Raw genomic sequence first — 21,486 nt, 5'->3', positions numbered from 1 at the left:
TAAAAGTGACTAGCAAGTTCATATCACTGTTTATTCATGAGGGAATAAAAAAGTTTCAGTCTATGGTCGATTTTGAAGTAGAAATGTTGTTTAAAAGATTTTGATAAAATAAATGTTGATTATAACTTGACAAAAAGTGAATGGTTAGCACTAAAAGAGTTTTCTAATCAGAAAAAAATTGTCATAAAACCTTCAGACAAGGGAAATAAAATAGTGGTGATGCATCACTCACAATATACTAAAATGTGCCATGATTTGTTACAGGATGACCAAGTATATGAAGTTGTAATGAGATCTAAGGTGGGAGAAGCTAAAGCAGAATATATGTGTTTGATTAATAAGGGGCTAAGATTATGGTACTGGACTGAACAAGATGTGGAGAAAAAACTATCTTGTGATGAAACAGAAATGGCATATTTTTACTGTTTACCCAAAGTGCATAAAAATCTGATTAATCCACCTGGGAGACCAATTGTGTCTGCAAGAAAATATATTTTTTACACAATTTAGGAATGGTTTTACATGAATTCTTTTCGGCCCTGGCAGAGCTCCTCCCCTAAATAATAATTTCACCATTAACTCCAAAGAAAACATTCAAATCAATCCAACCACACACACTAAACTGCTAGGCGTAGAAACAGACAATAACCTGAGGTTCGACATCCACATAGCACAAACCATTAAGAAGTTAATAAAAAACTTGGTCTCCTCTACAGGAACAAACAGTTTATGACAAAACGCACCAAAGTAACCATCACAAGGACTCATCTTCTATCCACCCTCCTCTGTGCCTCTCCCATCTTGACCAATCTCCGCCAAACTGATCTAAATAAAATGGAATCTTACTACAAGATTGCCAAGTTTGCTACTGAAGCCTCATTAAGGTCCCACTACTGTCTATCCCTTAAGCAACTCAACTGGCTTGAGTTGTCTCATACACTTCTACTCAATCAACTCTGTATAGCACACAAACTCTACTACCTTCCTGAGATAACACCAGCACTTCAGCACCTAATTCAGCCCCACATTCCCTCTAGAGCCTTAAGATCTAGTAACCAGAACCTCATAACTGTCATCAAACATAAAAACAAAGCTGGTAAGTCCCTCTTTGCCAACACCATTGCCAAAACCTGGAACACACTACTAAGCCAAATAACTTCTATCACCTCCTTTAGTCAATTCAAAAAACTCCTGAAAACCCACTATCTAAGTAACTGGCTATGCTCATGCCACTCACCAGGCTAATCCATACCAAGAGAATTTGTCAGGGTACAGCTATGTATAAACAGTTTCTCCCCTGAAAGCTTCCAAACCAATGTACATTTACCTTACAAAACTTATAACTGCAAAGGAAAAAAACAATGTACCTCTGATTGTCTGCTGTAAGAAATGTTAATCGCTAGCATGATGTCCTGTTGTGTGTATATATGCTATATGTATGTTTGTTAATCACCAGCATGTTGTCCTGATGTGTACATACACCATATGTATGTATGTTCTACTTCTTTTTACTCTCATGTAATGTATTGTAATGTGAAGCTTTTCTCCCTGGGCCTCCACTGAAAATGGACCTGTGTCCAACCGGACTTTCCCGGTAAACAAATGTAAAATAAATAAAAATAAATAAAAATTATTAAAGGAAGTTATACATCTCCATGTATAAAGGATTCATTTGATTTTTTGGAAAAAATAAAAAAATGTTAACTGGAAAAAGGAAATGTCCTGGGTAACAGTAGATGTGAAAAGCCTAGATACTAATATCAAACACATATATGGAATGAAAGCTCTTAGCATATACCTGGGTGATAATCCATTAGCACATTATGTTATGGAACTTTTAAAATTTAGTTTAGAAAAAATTTTTTTTCTGTTTTGAAGAGAAAGTCTACCATCAGCTACAGGGTACAGCAATGGGTTCCTCATTTGCGCCTATGTATGCAAATTTATTTATGGGTATGTTTGAAACAGAATATATTTATACAAATTCATTCTATACACAATATGTTAAGTTATATTTTAGAATTATAGATGACTTGTTTTTTCTCTGTGAAGGTGGAATAGAATTTGTTCAAGATTTTATAACTGAATTGCAACATAATAGATTTCTTATACAGTTTGAAGGTTTACAATATGGTAATAGAATTTCCTTTCTGGATATAACATTAGAAGGGGTAATTGGAAAGGGAATAAATACTAACCTACATAGAAAATTTGGAATAGTTAATCAGGGGTTATGTTAGGTAATAGTTATCTTCCTAGACACACGTGATTCTCTACCATATGGAGAATTCCTGAGAATTTCAAGACGAGGTAACAATAATCATGATTTTGAACAAGAGCTGCAGCATACAGTGGATACGTTTATAAATAGAAATTATGATGCACAGGTGATAGAGAAAAGTGTTAAAAGAACAGAGAGAGAAAGATATGGAGATACTACTAATACAGTATATAGAGCTTCTTCATGTAAAGAGAAGAACAAAATTACAGATGATAGCTTTTTTTGCAGCTATGACCTATAATAGTCTAAGTGACAGTGTAAAACAAATTATTAGGCATTACTGGAAATTCTTGTATAGATTTCAGGAGTTATCAGGACTGGTACAACAGAGTCCTGTTTTTTAATATAAAAAAGGAAAATGTTTGAGGGACATGTTAGTGCACACTAAATTTGAGAGTCCTGATAAGATGTTGCAGCAGATTCAATTTAAAGGAACTACACCATGTGGTAGCTGTAGAGGATGTCATTGCATAGTACAAATCTTTCCAAAAATTAATATTAGATTAGAAATGGTAGGAGAATATTATTGTACTACTGAAAGGGTGATTTATGCAATTAAGTGTAGTTGTAATAAATATTATATAGGGCAAACCAAACGAATATTCAAGAAGAGATTATCAGAACATTTAAGAGACATAAGGTTAGGTAAAACAGACAGCCCTTTAGCCCAACATTTTAAATTGTATCATAATGGTAATTCTGTAGACTTAAAAGCTGCTATTTTAGAACAGGTACAGGGAGATAGAGACAGTGACAACATTAGAAATTTGTTGTTATATAAAGAAACACTTTTTATTTTAATATATGGGACTTTGATTCCAGAGGGTCTGAACACAGACTGCTGTTGGAAATGTGTTATTTAAATTTGTTTGATATGTATCTTTAAAGAGAATTTATTTTGTAATGATGTAATTATATAATGGTTATATTAATTAATTGTTTAATTGGCAACTGTGGGGTATAAAGCCTGGGGTTTTGTATGATGAATGCATTCCTTTAAGGCTTATGTGAAGCCGAGGTGCTAGAGTGTTATTTCGTGTTTGTGCCACTGTTTTGTACTCCTTGCTGCTTGTTATTAAATTATTTCTGACCATACCTGGATGTTCGTTGTATTCAAATATTTGGACTATTGTTGTTTGGAAAAAGTTATGATTTACTACTACAGTGACCCACCCTGAAGAAAATTTCTCATACTAGCTCCATAACTTTTGTAACTGTAACAGCAGAGTTTAGAAATGAACTTTTATTATGCAGTAATAATGAGGATTCACTGAAAGAAATGTTTTTTTCATCAGGGTTTCCTTGCATATAAATCAATAGAAGAACTGTTTTTTGTTCCTGCAAACACTGCTGCTCTCATATACTGACCCATTTATTTCTCATGTTGACCACGTACTCCACTTCACCCTGTGAGGGTGATCATTCTTACAGCAACAATGTTGCCTGCCAGAGTTTGAGTCCCAGGGGTAGCCTATAGTCTGATAAAGTGCAGATGGATCATATTGTTTTCTTTGTTATAACCTACAGTCAGTCTGCATGGAGTGTGGAGAATCTAAGCTCCACACATGCCTCCATGAACATGGTCTGGCAAGTCTATGCTTATAGCCCCTTGTTTTAATTAAGGCAGTCCAGCTTGAACTAACCTTTGAACTATGCCAAGGGGTTGTCCTTTGGGCCTAGGAACCTAATTAAAAATTGTTTGTTACAGTAATGGAAGATATTCTATATGTGTACCAGAAAACGTGAATAAAAAGATTAGTTTTAATGGAAGCATGTTCAAGTATTACATTTTCTAACCAGCCATAGTGGTACAAGGTTTCACCTGGCAGCTTCCCCAAAGAATTAAACTGCACATGCTTAAACTGGTCTCTTGAATGAATTGGGAACATGTAAGTTTTTCTTTGTTTATTTAACTCTGCTTATCTGGCTTTTCTCATATTTCTTACTAACATTACTATATACTTGCTGAATTCACTTTTCTGTGTTTTTTTCTCATTGAAGATATGGAGTGTTTCCCATGGGACATACAGCTTCAAAAGTCTACAAAAATGTATTGCAATAATGATATTCTAGTATTGTGTTTGCATAGAATAGAAAAGACTTGATAACTTGCGTAAGACTTATTTAATGTAACAGCCTGGGAAGCTCAGTAGTCTTGAAGGAAAAAAAACATGCAGAAACTAAAAATAAAAGTATATGTTTATCATTATTTAGCTTCTGCATTGTGCTAAGTATTACATGTTGCTGTAATTTGCTATACCCCAAAGTGGTCAGATGGGGATTACCATTCTGACATTATTTTGTTCTTGTCTGTTTGCCTTTTTTTGCCCCACAGTGAATTTTGTATCCCCAAATGTGACATATATGCAGCAATTCAGGCGGTTTGTTTATGCATTCGTTTAAAATGAAAGTGATGTGGGTCTCTGTCTTCTTAGACTGTCTCTGGAAACAGTCTCATTGTTTTTTTCCTTGCTGATCCCTAGTCTGCTTTGCACAAATTACTAGCTTATAAAAACATTTAATGCTACATCTATTTTGTTTTACTTGCAAATTAGTTAAACTTCATTTGTTCTTAGACATTTAGATTTGTATTTCATCCAAGTATGCGTAACATCTCATCACACTGTCTTAATTATGTGCTAGGAATAATAGCTCTCTCAGTTGTCTATGACTGATAGCAGATTCAAATAATGCCTTGTATTCCATACTGTATATAATTTTCTGCAGTTACATGCATACCATCAATACACACCAGCCAACAAAGAGACTTTCTAGCTTCTTAAAGCACTGCTGCAGTATAGCCAATACACATTTCATACAAATAGTCCTTCAGTAAATAGCTTTTTGGAAAAACAGCTTAAGTTTAGTAGTTGTTATGAGTGTTTTTGCAGAACTGAATAAGACACCATTTCAAGATGTAAAACTGTGGGTGGATACTGACTATGAAACTTAAAGAAAGTATGCAGTGTCCAGCCAACCCAATGGCAGACAGGCAAGTCAGCTGTATGTCCTGCTGGTAAGTCTGAGTTCCAGAATGGACTTTGGTTGCTGGTAGGGATGACCTGGGGGGAGGGGGGAATAGTATGAAGCAGCTGTTAGCTAGCTGTCCTAAAGTGTGTAGGTAAACCCTCCTATGCCTGTGTGTCTTCTGGTAGTGACCAGAGGCCTTGCAGGTTATTCCAGGTTAATAAAGGGGAGGTAATGGCAACCTGAAGTGATTGCACTAACTTCTTCAACCACTAGGGAAATGACCATCCACCATGAGAAAGGTGGTTTTCAGACACTCACTGCTTCATATTAGATTCCTAGCTCCCCAGGCCTAGTAGACAGCTACAATTGAGATTGACTCCACAAGAAGTTGGGGACCTACTCTGCAAAGGGCTAAGTCTGAGATATCCAGAAATAAGCAACTAGGAGATCCAAGGATGAGCTAGAGAGAAAGCCAGGAAGAAAAAGCCTGAAAAAAGGAAGAGAAAGTGCAGCCACTGCTATACCCTTTATGATGAGTGAAATTACTTTCTGAAGTAAAGTACGAAACAGATAGTGGGCACTCATGATCTGGAACAGGAAGTTGAGGAAATAAAACTGAAAGGTACTGTAGGATTTTTGTTTTACACTAGCCTACATCTTGATGATATTACAGAAATTAAAAACAGCTCTGGAATGAGGTTAGCTCAATATAGCGAACCTCTTCTATTGTCAGCAGATAAACAATTGTAAGATTCTAAAACATTAGTTATTCAAACTTGTTTTTGTGTGCAGTGGGGTAATCACAGAAACAATTTTAGGGCACAGCTGAAGATTATCCTATAGTAGAAGGTCTTCTCCAAATGTAGCAGCAGTAATGCAATATAATTTTGACTTATGAAGAACTGCTGTATTTATTTTGCCATTGGGTTTAGGACCAGGGTGATTGTGTTTATGCATCAGTTATTTATGCATAGTTTGTTGACATGCTTTGTCTAATAAAAGTCCCATATTTTGGCTGCTTATTCTACGAAGTTAGCTGTCAGCTACGTGATAGAATACTGTTCATGTTGACACAGTATATTCACTAAAATATCATCAAAGTATAATTTTATATCAGTCCCATTGTTTTCACTGAATATAGTATATACTGCTCTTCCAAGTATTGTATTGTGTGTATATATTTGTATTGTCTCTTTTTGGTTTCATTTGAACTACTCTGCCTCTGAAGCTTACACTCTATAGGTATCTATTGTGAATTCCAGAATGCCTCTCTAAGGGTTACCTCTGTTAAAAACACTTCTTTGTGAATTCAGGTAAACTGACAGCAGTACTGACAAATTAAATTACTGCTAACAAAGATTTTTAGATTGACACAAATGACCTCAGAAATGATTAGAAAGGAAGGACTACACAGTTATTGATATGAACTACAAATTCAGTTATGTCTATCATTTCCAGAAAATCTATAGAGGAAATGACAACTGTTTTTCTTAAGTGACCAAGGGAAAAAAGAAGCAGGTAACTCAAGTTGGAAAGAAAACATAAATCCAGACAGTTACAAACAATTCACAAAATTCAAACAATGTTTTATTGCATATTTCAACAAATTTAGTTGGTAGTGGATGTGAGTCTTAGAAACCAGAGTCCATCGTATTAAAATGAATGCACCACCAGTGTTGTTTTTATTCCATCAAAGACTTTATATCCAGTCACTTTCAATCCAGATGACTTTTTTCTGCTCCTTTTGAATTTGATCTCGCACGACCCTTATAAGCTCTTCACTCCTTCCCCAATTGTTTGGCTCTACAACAGAATATAAGCATGGAAGTTTTTCCAATTGCTTCTCCTCTGCCTGGCATAAAGTCAGAACATCTGTGTTACCTGTTTCAGAACTTGGCATCAGCTTCCTATGAGCAAAATACGAATACAGTCAGGAAAAACAAGCACATGTGAATTCATAAAGATAATTATTAACAACATGAATTCAAAGGAGTTGGTGAGATAATAACTTCCCAACAAGGTGTGCAGCTCTTAGCTTGTGCTATACTACAGTACCAGATGAAGAAACAAATATATTGGGTAAGTATTTGATTACATTGTGTAAATGTAGCAATATCTGAATAATAATCATAAGTGTTGAAATACACCACTGCTCTGATAAAATGCCACTTCAGTTACAGAAATAAACAAATGCTTATATTAAATATCAACATGCAGACCATTTTTCATCTGTGCACATAGCTGTAGTTACACCCCCCCCCCCAGCAGAGGAATAACTCGTTGCCAAAATGAACAAAAATCATTACTGGTATTTAATACAACTTCTGGAGGCAACTCTTCTGCGATACTTATTAACAGACAGTGGCCAATTGTTTCTGAGTAGCAGCACATTAAGTGGTTAGTTAGGCCATGAATGTAAATTTGGTTACAGAAGAAACAAGTGTTTCACAAATTTATTAGCTGTCACAAAAGGGATAGATAGTAATTCTAATGATACTACTACACCCCATCCACGTTGTGTGGAAGTAAATCAGGTAGGAACTGAATGTGATGTGTTAAATACACAATTCTTCACAATGAAGAGCATGGATTCCAAAATACAAATAAGAACTGTGGTAACGTGCAACACTAGAAATTTAATTTACATTGCAGAATGTTTCTGCAGTTTCTTTTATGTGTGTCAACCAACATGTGCCTTAAAAGGTAGAATTTCTTCATTAGCAATGCAGATTTAATTTCAGGAATTAGGATTTAAGCAATGTATAGCCTACATGTGAGGCAAGTAATCTCGTGTTTTAAAACACATTTTGGGTGTTTAAGTAGCTTTGGTAATGATTAGGGTGACATGGGCAGCAGAAGAAATAACATGGTTTAGCCATAGAGCTAGAGATTTAAATCATGATACTTGTTCTAGACAAGCACCACTGTATCACTGATGGAAATATGTCTTTTATCAATCTGCTGGGTATGCCAAAGAGGACTGAGTTTATTTTCCTGATGATAGCAACTGGGAGGCCTGTAGGAGAAAAAAATGAACAGTTATAAAAGAAGGGCTACTTCTAAACAAGACAAGGTCTTTGGCATAGAATGGTTTTGTTTAATGGAAGTGTGAAGGTAAGGGAGTTTGTAATAAGGGAAACATGCTAGTGGTCCCAGCACCACACAAATGCTTTGGGAGTATCAGTGGATAAAGCACCAATAGGTGAAGGTGATTTGTAGAATTTGAAAATAAATGTCTGGCTACTTAACTAATTTGTGAGCCAGCAGCATGCACTATTGGATATAAGTAAGAGTTATGCAACATGTAGTAGGGTCTACTTTAGAACGACTAAAACGTAAAGTCTTGAACGCTCACATGAACGAATAATCATAAACTCAAAAGTGGTATTTTGGGATCGCAGTACAGTGAAGACTGGAATATTTGCCCTTTCCTCACTGTAGTGCGATCTCGGAGTAGGAATATATATTTAGCAGGGGGTGTGTGGGGGGCGCAGCCCCCCATAATACCAATTTTGAGTTTGTGATTATTCGCTCATGTGAGCGTTTGAGAGTTTGCGTTTTCGGTTTTATGACATAGACCCCGTGTAGTATATGATTTGTGTTGTCAGAGACCTTTTCAAGTATACAGATACTCTAGCTGTAAGTAAGGTTGTCCCTCTGTATGTCTGGATAAGTTCAGTGTCTGTCCATAATGCAGTGACTGTACTAAATCCTGGTCATAACACTGAACATGACTGATTGCATATTCATAAATATCACAAAGCTACTGAGTCATATGACTATTCACACAATTCCAGTACCCTCCCTCAGGCCAAACCTCCTTCTGTAGAATGTCTGTACCTGTCAGTCAGTAAATTTATGGATAGCTATCCAGCCATCTACTTTATGTGTAAAGGAAGATTGTGGGTTGTACTGCTTAAAATGCAAGGAAGTCTATTCCAGAAGTTTGGGAGGTGCTTATTTATAAGCATGTCTCTCCACTGTGTTTTATTTAGCTGCTAGTGAAGACTGAGGTCCATGCTTTTAGTATTGGTGGATATATTAACTTGCAAAGATACTGGAGGTCCAGGACAATCATATCTCTAATGGTGCAGTAAGCAATGCATAGTGATCCTCTCTGATGTCTGTAACACACTAAATATAATGCTAGAGCTTTCAGCCTCTCTTGGAAGCTCAGAGAGTTTACACCTGTGAACTGGTTAGGAACTTTTGTTTGATATCTTTAGTGAGATACAACTCACAGAGGCATTCTGCTTGATAATTATCAATGCTGAGTGAGAATGCCACATTGGTCAAGAAGTTTGGAAATTGCTGTGTACCATTTTCTCAAATATTTATCCTACTGCTGGAGAATGTAAAAAAGGCTTATAGTCCTCTGTGTATTTGGCAGTTTGATCTTTAATTATGAGAATGACTGCAGTAATGTTTCATAAGGGGCACATTTAAGGGTGAAACCTATAAGCTCTTCATAGTTGTCACCTGCTTCACTGTGCCTGATATGTGGCGGTGTCTTTCTCTGTATGGAAACAATTTGTCATCACATTGGCTCATTTGTATTACTGATCACTTATGCATTGTTCATGGTAAGTCTTACATACTCAACATGATGAATACCTTTATTTAACAACACTTTATACTATTTGAGCTAGATATCCCAGATATTGGAAAAACATTATTTTATTCAACATCATGGAAGCACATTTCATTTAATTATAGCAATACAATATTATAAATCTGAACTCATACAATGTCCTGTTTGAATCCATGGCTGCAGTCCTAAAAGTACATTGTCAATTTTATAGGTGAATCATACATAACAACATGTAACAAAATTGTATAAATATTATTAAATGATTTTGTAGCATTACCTGCATTTTGGGAGGTTTTTCTTTGTCACTTTGATGTATATGATTATTGGGTATATTTTGTATCTGATTAACTGGGAGAAACACTGATTTTCCAGCTTTAACAAACAGTGCTTATTCTGAAAAAAATGAAGAAACAAAATACACAGAATATTCAGTAATGTGAACATTCAGCTTTGAACATCTTCACACACAAAACTATTACTAAGTTTTAGATAAAAAAACAGACTCAGAATGTTTACTACATATACTAAAACTTAAACCTTGATTGGAAAAGTAATTTACTCTCTTAAACACAGACTGTCTGTCCTTAAGGTTTAATTCTTCATTAGGCTTTCTGTGTTTTCTAAACTACACGAGTCATTAATCATACATCTATATGTTTAAAGATTCACCCATTCCACTATTTGGTCCAAGAAATCATTGAATAAAAAACATGTAGGCTTTATTACTATTCTCTGAGACATTTTCAGACTTTGTCATATTTTGTAAAGGATCCACGACCTTTACTAAGAACAGATTACATATTTCTGGAGACTTGATAGTATTTGTAATGCACCTAAATTCTAAACTTTCTCATTACAGTTTCCTGCACCCTGTACCTAGACAGTGTATTCATTTCCTCCATATCTAGGTAATTTCTGTAAATATTTGCATGTACCTTTGCAATGCAGGCTTGAATAGATTGTAACCTAACATACTCGGCTTTGGTTTCATCGGTGTTTCGTAGCAAGAACACCTCTGATGAATTTATTACGTCTTCTTTGTTGATGACCTCTGAGAAGATAACAGAAAAGAATATTAGCACTTAATATAGTAACAATAAATTAAAAAAAATCTCACAATCCAACTTTTCCTGGTTTCTTTATTTTATATTTTTCTCACCTACAGATTTCCCTTACAACTAGGAAAATGTATCAAAATCTTTAACCCAGTGATCACTATACCACTTAAATTCATTTGACAGTCTCACTGAAACATAACAATTTGTTTTAAATCCATTACCTTGAACTGCACAAGACCATTTTTCAAAAGGTATCAGCACTTCTTTATTTACTTGTTATGTGTGTAAGTGTGCTTGTATGAAGACCATTTTCAGGTACAACCCAGGAAATAGAAAAGTTCACACTGTAGTAGGACAAATTAAGACTACAATGCTATAGACTTTTCTAGAATAACATACATTAAACAAGCTGTTTTGCTATATCAGTACAATAGCACAGTATTTTATTTGTACCTATAAATATATGTGCTTCTAGTAACAACATATAAGGGGCTCTGGATAGAAATGTTGAGGATTTATTGTGCTGTCAGAGTGAAATGAAAGATACAGTGACACTGAGGTAACAAAAAGTAGTTATAAAGTAGAGAAAGATGATGAAAAAAGAACAGAGGTAAAGAGGAAATTTTAGTATTATAAATCAGAACCAGTGAAAAAAGGTTAATGAATTGCAGCTGCAATTAAGTATCCTGACTGCAAGTGAATAAAAATTAAAGAAGTTTTATGAAGAGCATAGTAATGTGTGATTTTTTTTATGCTAAAGAAAATGAGAAATGAAATTTAATGGAGTGCAAGTAACAGAAGTTTAAATTGGAAAATATTTACTGTGAGTAGAACCTGCTAAATAGGTTAGCAGAGATTTCTGAATGATTGTAAATATCAAGGAATTCTAATGTCAGATGATATGAAGTTCCATAAAGTTGAAGCTGGTTTTATGAACGTCCTTTCGGATGTGGGTTGAACATACACAGAGGTCTATGCAGTGTAAAAGAACCAGACTATTGACATCTAATGGGGTAATGACTATTAGCTTTCTGTCTAGCCGTGGCCTGGAGTTTAGATGAAGTATCAAAAAATGATTACATCTCAGAGGAAATGGTCTGCCGCATATGATATATGCTTAAGTGTAGTAGGAACTAGATATAGGTGCCTATTTTCTTTTTTTATTTCTTTTTATTACACTTATAACTTAATACAAAACATTTACTATGCATGAAACAAACCCATCTTTTCCTCATAATTCAGTCAGATGTGCAGTATATAGATATGTCAATGGTGAGGAACAGAGGCATTATAAAATAATAAAGTCTATTCCTATTAATAAGTTGCAATTGCTAAACTATCACTAATGTCAATATTAAATCTGCTATTCAATTATCATGTAACTTATGAAACTTTTAATTAAGTAGTAACATCAGGTATGAGTAGATAAGGTAGAGACCACAAACTAGGCCCATCCTCTCTAGAGCCACAAAGTGTAGGCAAGCAAAGTGTGTAGATAGATCTATTTATCATCTGTCATGAAACCTCTTATGTCAAGTATTTAACTACATATTATAATGCCTCTGATCCAGGATAATTCTACACAAGGGCTGCCACATAAAGAAAGGATTTTCTGTACTCTTTTGTTGGGTGATCTGCCATTTACAATGATAAATTTGTTTGAGTACATGGCCAGTATTCCTCTACTGATGGAGGGGAAGTATCTTTCCAGTGTTGGGTGATGGCTTTCCTGGCTGCTAATAAGACTAGACTTAATATGGCCAGACTGGGGAGAACACATGAACCCCCAACTGCTCATATTCTTCAAGTGTATTAGCAGAACATCATTTATGGTAATAGGATGTGATAATTTTCATCTCTAAATTTTAAAAGCACTAAGGGAAGACCTAGCGATGCTGTGGACATTCACTTTTATTACATCATAGAAGAATGGTGTGGTGTACAAAGACCTGAAGATAAATATGACTCCCCTTCACACATGTGGGGTGAAATAATATGTGAAACAAAAATCACAGGTTAGCTGGTTTTATTTAATTGTGGAATGGAGTCAGACATTCATTCTCCATTTACTTGCCTAAAACAATTCATGATCAAGGCAGAGGCAGACCGTATATCACCACTCACTGGACACAAGACAGACTAATACAAACATATAAGGACATGCAGATTTCACACAGAAGGCAATGTAGCCAAGAACCGAAGCAGTGAAGCAAGTAATAAGTGTCAGTGATGTTAACCACTGTGCCACCTGGAATGAACTTACTTTCTAAAATACATACTCTGTTAGCATATCAATAATTATAGGGGAGTAGGGATGGGGATTAACGAAACAATGCTTCACAAGTCAGAGCATCATGCTGAATTAATCTGATACATTATTTTGACTAGTTATCTGACATAGTTGAATAAGGAGGTGGTATGCATACAGTACACCTAGATTTTTGCTTGGCATTTCATTTTGTTTCTCTTTATGCATGACTGATAAGAAAATTGGTCAGACTGAGTTTGTGCCCTAAAAGTTAACTTGTATAGCAGGCTGGCAGAGCAAAAACTCCAACAGAAATTATTAATATGAATGATATGGGTTGCTAGTAAGTGACTTGGTTTTAAATAGAAGAACATCAAGAAACATGGACTGGAAGGGAAAATGTGCTTCTTTATATGTCATCAAGCTCTGGAAAAGGGTTAATATAAAGGTCTGGGTAGAAACAGGGAGGAAATACTTAATATTTTCAAATGAAGGTAGTTAAGACATGGTACAAAGGAAATGCATGTAAAAAATGCAAGTAATGCACACTGAATGCAGACTGCATAGGAGGGGGTACATCGAGTAGGGGATAGAGCACTGCAAGGAGTGATATTAGGGTGCATAAAGCAAAGAAACAATGCAAGTATCTCTGACTATGGCATGGAGTTAGATGCAGGTGTAAAAAGACAGATTAGCTGCAGACTTTGTCCAGATATCTGGCAAACATCTGGAGAATGGTCTGCAGTGTCTTGTAAATACCAAAAATAACAAAGAGTATGGCCAAAAGGCATGTCTCATGTTAATCAAAGCAAGAAAACTATGCATGTGTCTAGCTACTATAAAAGCACAATAACGCTGTTATCAAATGATCACATAAAGAACGACTTATTTTTCAAGGAAAAAGTATTCTTTACTTTTCATGGAAAAATAGCAAATGGGATCAGGATTTAACAGGCCAAACAGACTGTCACTTCCAATTTTGACAACTGAACTGTTGCTTTTAAGAGTTACTATCAAATATTAGTCTATGTTCTCTTAGAATGTGTAATGAGTCAGTCAGGTGTAGTTTCAGTGGTGAGAATCAACTACCCTTTAAGTCATTTGCATGGCAATTTCACTGTTTTGGAAACAACCTGATTCTTACCTGCAGCTTCAGCTTGCAACCCATCAGCTCATTTGTTTATGCTCCAGCCACATTACCAGTTCTTCCATGGGCTATAGCAAGTCTGATTTCTTTTTAACTCTTTCCAGAGTGCTTGAAGGCTGGATACAACTGATGGGGGGAGGGGGTATCACTCTGGAATTCATCACAACTTCTTTCCATTTACCTGTTATTCTCTAGCTGGGACACACTTTATTTTTTTCACAATGAAGGCTGAACTGTGGGAAGTGCATTTTTATATATTTCCAGTATTTCACATCACCACCTTCCTTGCATAAACGTGATACAATATATATATATATATATATATATATACAATAAAAGTTTATTATGCTTTTACTTTATGTCTCCTATGAAAATTATTTTCCCTTTCAAAACGGCTGGTATTTAGAGCTCAGCTCCATGATTTAGAAGAAAAAAGCACCAACTTAGATCCAGAGGGTCTGAGACTGATTAGCAGCTTGGACACTGGAAGAACAAGGCAGGAGACCATTTCACCCTCCTGGGGTGAGGGTGGTGGTACAACTCACTGTAGTACTAGCACTTACTGGGGAGTAAGGTGCATGTTATGCAGCACTGGACTGGATATATATATATATATATATATATATATATATATATATATATATATATATATATATATATATATATATACTTGGTCCTGCCAATTCATATTAGTGTGATGATCTTTATGGGGCATGTGTGAAATGTGCATGCTCGAAGTGGAAGGCACTACATCCTCATGGCTGTGAGTGTGTATGTCTGGATGATAGCCTCCCATAACTGGCTTCTACCCACTGGAGAATGAATGGACCAGCTAATTGACTGAAGGATAACTAATGGTTGGCAGGCAGTGGAGAATAAAAGAGCCATGCTTGAGATTTTGTGTTTCACCAGGTTATAATGTGATTCATAGCCCCAGGAATGGATACTTGGGTAGACAGGGTGATTGGGGTTGGCCATTTGTTTTTCATCTTGCCTAATGTTGCCCAAAATTATTGCTGCAGAAACTTAACCACTTGAATTTGTCTGTGGGACAGGAGTGAATTGCAAATTTATCCTAGTGTATCATCCAACCCAGGTTACCAGGAAGATTTTTAGTAAGAGCTCTCTGATCTCTTTGTTGATCTGATGAAGACATCCTCATGGTGGTTAATTCTCAGAATCTTTAATGTCTGAGTTAACAATGAGATATGCTATTGGGTGCAAGGGTGCTTATTGCAGCAAAACTCACCACTGGTAGAACCCATCCAGTCAATGAGTTTCTTCACCCACTATTTTCTCCTCTTTTCCCAATATTGTGTGACCCTGGGTTGGTTTATATAAATTAGAGAATATGGGGGCACAGCCCCCCACAGATTCCTTGGCAGGAGTTTTTATTTTGTTAGAAAACAATGGGTAGGGAAACTCATTGATTTGATGAGTTTCATCCACAGTACATTTTCCTGCGATCAAGCAGCAGATAGCCATGTGAACTTGTACTGGAGCTCCTGTGTTTAACAGAGACAGCTGGCTTCACACATGTTGTTTCTATTGTGGTCCATATAGGTTCATAGATTAGGTTCATAGATTAGTACTAGGCTAACTGCCTTTGCGAGCCATTTTAAGCCTAGTCAATTATCCCTTGTGAGACTCGAACCCTGAACATTGTGTTTATAAGGCAAACACCTTAACCATTAGGCCACCCTCCCAACCCATGTTTAATCATTTACTGTGTGAAGATATGGGTGAAGGCTCCCAGCCTAGCCAGATAAAATTTTGGGGATAATTCTGTCATCTGTAAATATTAATGTAAACCACAGGCTTGTTGTCTTAAATGGTAAAAATGCTGTTATATGTAAAACTGCAAAAATGTAACAATGGTGCACTCTGCTGACCAAGTAAAGCATCTTGTGACCCTTTTTATGTAAACATGGCTCCGGACGGTCTAGATGAAGGAATTGTTAATGGCCAGAATTTGCATGCATAAATGTTCTTTATTGCTTGGTTTCTGCCTAGAGAGGTGAAGAATGTAAATGTAGTTTCTATTAGCCTGGGAACCCAGGGAAGTGTGAAAAATTATGTAATGTGAACCAGGAATGAGATTTTAAAAACAGAGAGAATCAGAGAGCATTAAGCATGTTTGTCTTGACCATCCAACTCATCACTGCCTTTGCTCTATATGTAAGTTTATCTTAGACTTGTGTTTTCTCTTAGAAATAGCTAGAAACTAGAAAGATTAGCCTAATTGTTTTTCTGTGATGTCAGAACTGTACTACTGAATTATTTTAATTATTTCTCTGTGATCTCTGAACTTTTGATTAGCACTGTGTAGTAAAAAGTATTGTCTTGTGTTTTGACTATTTGTTATTAAATATTTGTAAACCTTTTCAACTGTGGCTGTTTTTGTAGAGATAATTTAAGCTCTTTAGAGTACTTGCATGCCTTTGGTAAAAAAGCCACTCCTATAGCTTTAGCCCTGGACTATACTTCCAAATGAATAATAATATTGCACAGTAATAATTGGACACACTTTTAAGGGCCTATGAGTAGCTGATAAATATTAGTGGGTGGTGGCAGCTGGTACTACTGTATAGTTTGGGAAAAGGGGTACAGATGGAGAACCTGTGCCAGCCTTCCCCAGGAGTGTCTGTGTGGTTATATAAACTCTTTTCAAAGTGTGTGTGTGTGTGTGTGTGTGTGTGTGTGTGTGTGTGTGTGTGTGTGTGTGTGTGTGTGTGTGTGTGTGTGTGTGTGTGTGTGTGTGTGTGTGTGTGTGTGTGTGTGTGAGTGTGTGTGTCAGCTACTTGGGCAGGGACATGAAGCACTGGTTGGACAGACATGGTGCTGGTGGTTTTAGCTTGCCCACTAGGCTGAGATCTGGACTCTATAGCTGTGCCAGTGGGGAGTCTTATTGGGGACCTGGAGAGCAAGGGAGCGACCAGCCCCAAACTGACTGTGATCTCTGTGTGCTCTTAAGGGAAATTGTACTTTACTGTGTGTATTTGTTATCCTTTCCTCCTATATAAGACGCCCCTCACTGGTGTTAGTGTTGAGGACTGAGGCTCCTTGATTGCTGAGCCAGGGCATGGGTGTCACATACTGGACTTGTTTTTCCAGCTTACTCCTAAGGCCAGATATTTGGTTGTACAGACTATTTCCTGACCAGGCCATTGTATACTATACTTTAGGCTTGGACTCCCTGTTTTAGCCCTCTACCACCTGAACTGCTCAAGTGTACAGATCTGAGAACACTAAATTCTGATATTGTCATCTTGTCCCAGCCTTGACCAATTATGTGAGGGAATCAGTGTGGACAGTCCAGATGATCTATTGTGGCATATAATTATGCTGTTCAATTGCTCTGCATTTGATTACCCCAGGAAACAATATGTTGCAGGCCTTTGATCTGCACTGAGCCGTGGTATAATGACCATGATATGTGGTCAAAGTTGCATTGGAGTCATGAGTGTAGATGGAGACGATGCATCTGCTGAAAGACCATCCTGTTCTGGATTAACATTATATTTCGCACCAGAGTGAGATCTCCTCTAAGAAGACTCCTTTTATAGAGTGGATCTCTGCTATACTGAATCATCCAACTACATTTTTTCATGTTGTCTGCAGGTTGTGCAACCTAGTTTTTTTGGACACTCAGATGCTTTTGTTCCACTTTTGAGTGTAAGGAAGCTACACAGTTCTTTGCAGAGAAATATGGCCAGGATTGCTTGGCCAGTACGATCATTCATCTGGGTTGGGAAACAGATTGGAGCAGGACAGAGTTCAAATATAGCAGTTATGACTGGCTTGTGGACACAGTTTCAGCCCTGCATCTGACATGCAATGGACCCTAAGTCTAGAAGATTGATTAAGGCCTGTACTGAGATTTGTGGACAAGTAATTATCTGTACTGTTCAATCTTCATTGAGAAAAGGGAAGTTTCTAATCCTTTTGAAAGAGGCTTTGGCTTCCCTGATTCTCAAGAACTACTCTTTGGATTCAAAGTTGTAGAACTACTGACCTGTCTCTAATCTTACTTTCCTAGGGAAGGTTATTAAGACAGTATCCTGTACTCAGATATTCTGTTGTTAATGCTTCATGGCCTGTTGGTTTCTTTTCATTCTAATTTTAGACCATGATGTAGTATGAAGACAAAAGTTATTCAGTTACTCAGTAACCTTCTCATGGCATTGAAACCAAGGAAGTAATTGATATTGCTCATGCTTGAACTCTGTTAGACACTGTGGATTATGGGATAATGATCGAATGTCTGAGAATGTATTGTGAGTTAACTAGTACAAAATTGCACTTGTTCATATTGCATCTTTCTCATCATATTCAGTGGGTGATGACTGGTTTAAATTTGTCAGACTTTGACCCCCCAAGGTATGTGACGTACAAGAGGGCTTGATTTTGGTTCTTTTGCCATTCACCATATATATGCTGCTGCTGAGGAAGTCAGTGGAAAGAGGGGTGCTTCTTATCAAACATACGCTAATGATTTTAAGCTTTCCCTCTCCTTTTCTCCAGGTACTGTGTACGATTTTACAAACCTACAAGACTGCCTGGATTCCACCTTTGAGTGGATAAATACTTTTTATTGGTCTTTCAGCTTTTCCCGGTTCACTAATGATTGGCAGTAGATTTTTATGGTGCCGAGTTGCTAGCTCGACAACCAACCTTTAACGAATGCCCATTCATGCATGTCTTTCGGAACGCCACTCGACCGCGGGGAGGACATGCAGACTCCACACAAAAGGCACTCCCTGCACTCCAGCCGAGAATTGAACGGGAGAACCTCTTGCTGTGAGGCACCAATGCTACCGCTGCACCACCGCAGATTGAGTGGATAAATACTAATCCACTAAAACTAACAGCAGCCAAGAATGAGGCAATGGTGGTGTCTACTACAGTCCATCCAACTAATCTTTTCCCTTCTTCGTCCATTGGTCACCTATGGTCATCTATGGAGATAGTCAGTTGGAATTTTCTTTGTATGTGTGTGATCTGGGTGTTGCTCTTAATGAAAACTAATTCTTCATGACCAGGTGTATGCTACTTTCAAGACATACTATTTCCACATTAGGAATACAATCCAGACTAGGCACTGTCTACAAAGATCGTATCTGGGGGTGATGGTAACCTCTAGTGCAGCAATGCTCTGTATCTAGTGTCTTTTGATCATGACTTGTAATGTGTGCAGCAGGTGCAAAATTCCATGTCTAGGTTGGTGTATATATCGTATCTAGAACTGCCTTGCCATGCCAGTCTTATGGGATTTGTGCTGGCTGTCAGTTATGACCAGATGTATGTATAAGGTCTTAGCTCATGCTTACTGCACCCTAAATGATCTGGGGCCTGCTTATTTCTAGGAGTTGTTGAGGCCTTATGCTCCAACAAGACAACTCCGGTCATCTATGGTAGACCTGCCGGATGTTCCAGGTGCTTGATTGGAGATGTCAGGTAGGAGTTCATTTTTTTATCTTGTTTCTTTCCTCTTGAAGCAGCTACCATCCCACATGTGGGTGTGTGAGACACAGTCCTACTTCAGAAGTTCCCTTATGTTCCACCTTTTCTGAAGGTCTGTTGTGAGTCCAGTAGGATACTTACAGAGACTAGCAGTTTCAACTTTTGACCATGTCCATCTGTTCACTTTGTATTTAATTAATCATAATTTTAAATTTAGTGCATTTGTTTTCGGAACTTGCATCGTAAATTTTCGCTGTCATTATTTTTGTTATTTTACTTGTTCATGCTCAGTAGTAGCCATTACATCGGAATGAAGTAACATGGGTAAATACCTTATTATGCTGACTCATCAGTACATTTTTTTCCACCTTAAAACCATACATTATGGCCTGGCCTTTCTTGTCCACGTAATTTTGTTCTTCTGTAGATGATCCTTTCTTAGAGGATTTCACTGGCTCTGTTTGATCTACTGAATGACTTTTCCTGTTAGACATGTGAGTAAACATTAGTCCTGGATGTGGTTCACAAATAACTAGGCATATCACACTCCTGTAACTTCTCAACATTATAAAAGCCTGTTGTTTTCAAGCTACCCATTTGACAGATGCCATGTCACAGCTTCACCAGTGTCAGACTAAAAGTTTTCCACCATTCAGTTCTCCTACTGTGACATGGGAGATATTTTGTGAGGTATCCCTAAGCTTATACATATTTAGTCAAATGAATTTCTAGATAAGGGACCTTTGTCACTTTCAGTAGTCTATATGATTTCAAACTTGGCAAATATATTGTCCTGTACTGAAAGAACATACATTAAACTTAAAGGTTCACCAGTGGAAATCTGGAATATTCATCAAATAAGGCAGGTAAATATTCCCTTTCATGGGATCCCCTTCTGCACCATAAAGAAAAATACCAGTGTTTGACCACAATGTTTTTGTAGGTAGGAAATCTGCAGAGGAGCAGCTGCATTTTTATTTGTATTTACTTTGCACAGTACACAGTCAATTAGCATAAACTCGATTAACTGATTTGTTCCTCAAAACCGAATTTTCAATGCTTTTTTTTTTTTTTTTAACCCCTAAATGAGGTCTGTAGACTTTTTCGGTGGATTGTTACAAAAAATAGATGGAATTATCAGCCTATTGTCTTCTTAGCACATATTTGCTATTATACTGTGATATCAGTTTTGCAGGCTCCATATTGTCTTTTTTTCTGGCAGATCTGACTCATATAAGTATTTCCTGTGTTAACTATCTGACGTGAAAAAACTGCTTAAATTTGGAAATACATTTTTCAGTCTCTAGTCTCCCCTAACGTTATCAGTTTTATTACTGAATACTCTACCAGTGTATTTATAGAATTGCTTTGTTACTTCTACAAATCTTTTTTTTTTTCCTTTAGATACTTGTAGATGTCTGAAAATGTAATCTACACTGTTGTTCTCTCCTTTCTTGTACTTCACTGTTAAGCTGCACAGTGACACTAACAGAGACTACCTCTCTAAATATAGTAGTATTTTTTCTATGTGCTTTTGCTCCCCTGCCTTTTTAACTATTACCCCCCTCCCTGTGAACTCAAGAACATTCATTCCTTAAGGTAGGAAATTCTCCCTCAGATTCTGTAGTGTGAGAGCCTATATACTAGACTTATTTAGTTTGTGAATATATCTTTTCTATGTCCATTAAAGATCTGCTGACATCAGCTATCATTTTGTTTGTGTTCTTG

The 21,486-nt window shown here is 36.8% G+C and overlaps 1 protein-coding gene across 3 annotated transcripts in view; it reads right to left on the bottom strand.

Moving 5' to 3' along the window:
* Nucleotides 1-6,820: 6,820 nt before the first annotated feature.
* The window catches only part of CARD10 (caspase recruitment domain family member 10), a 738,524-nt gene continuing 723,858 nt past the window's right edge, over nt 6,821-21,486 (bottom strand). For all 3 annotated transcript variants that reach the window (XM_044067420.1, XM_044067404.1, XM_044067414.1), the window contains exons 20-22: nt 10,778-10,893; nt 10,120-10,235; nt 6,821-7,158 (exon numbers count right to left, since the gene is read on the bottom strand). In XM_044067420.1, coding sequence (XP_043923355.1) covers nt 6,951-7,158; nt 10,120-10,235; nt 10,778-10,893 — 440 coding nt within the window. In that variant the 3' untranslated portion in view covers nt 6,821-6,950. The remainder of the gene's footprint in view (nt 7,159-10,119; nt 10,236-10,777; nt 10,894-21,486) is intronic.

Source organism: Protopterus annectens, chromosome 1.part0 (genome assembly GCF_019279795.1).
Source record: "Protopterus annectens isolate FY-2018-M chromosome 1.part0, PAN1.0, whole genome shotgun sequence".
Classification (NCBI taxonomy): Eukaryota; Metazoa; Chordata; order Ceratodontiformes; family Protopteridae; genus Protopterus; species Protopterus annectens.
Note: the sequence above shows the minus strand (reverse complement) of the source record. Positions and strands in the feature narration are given on the sequence as shown.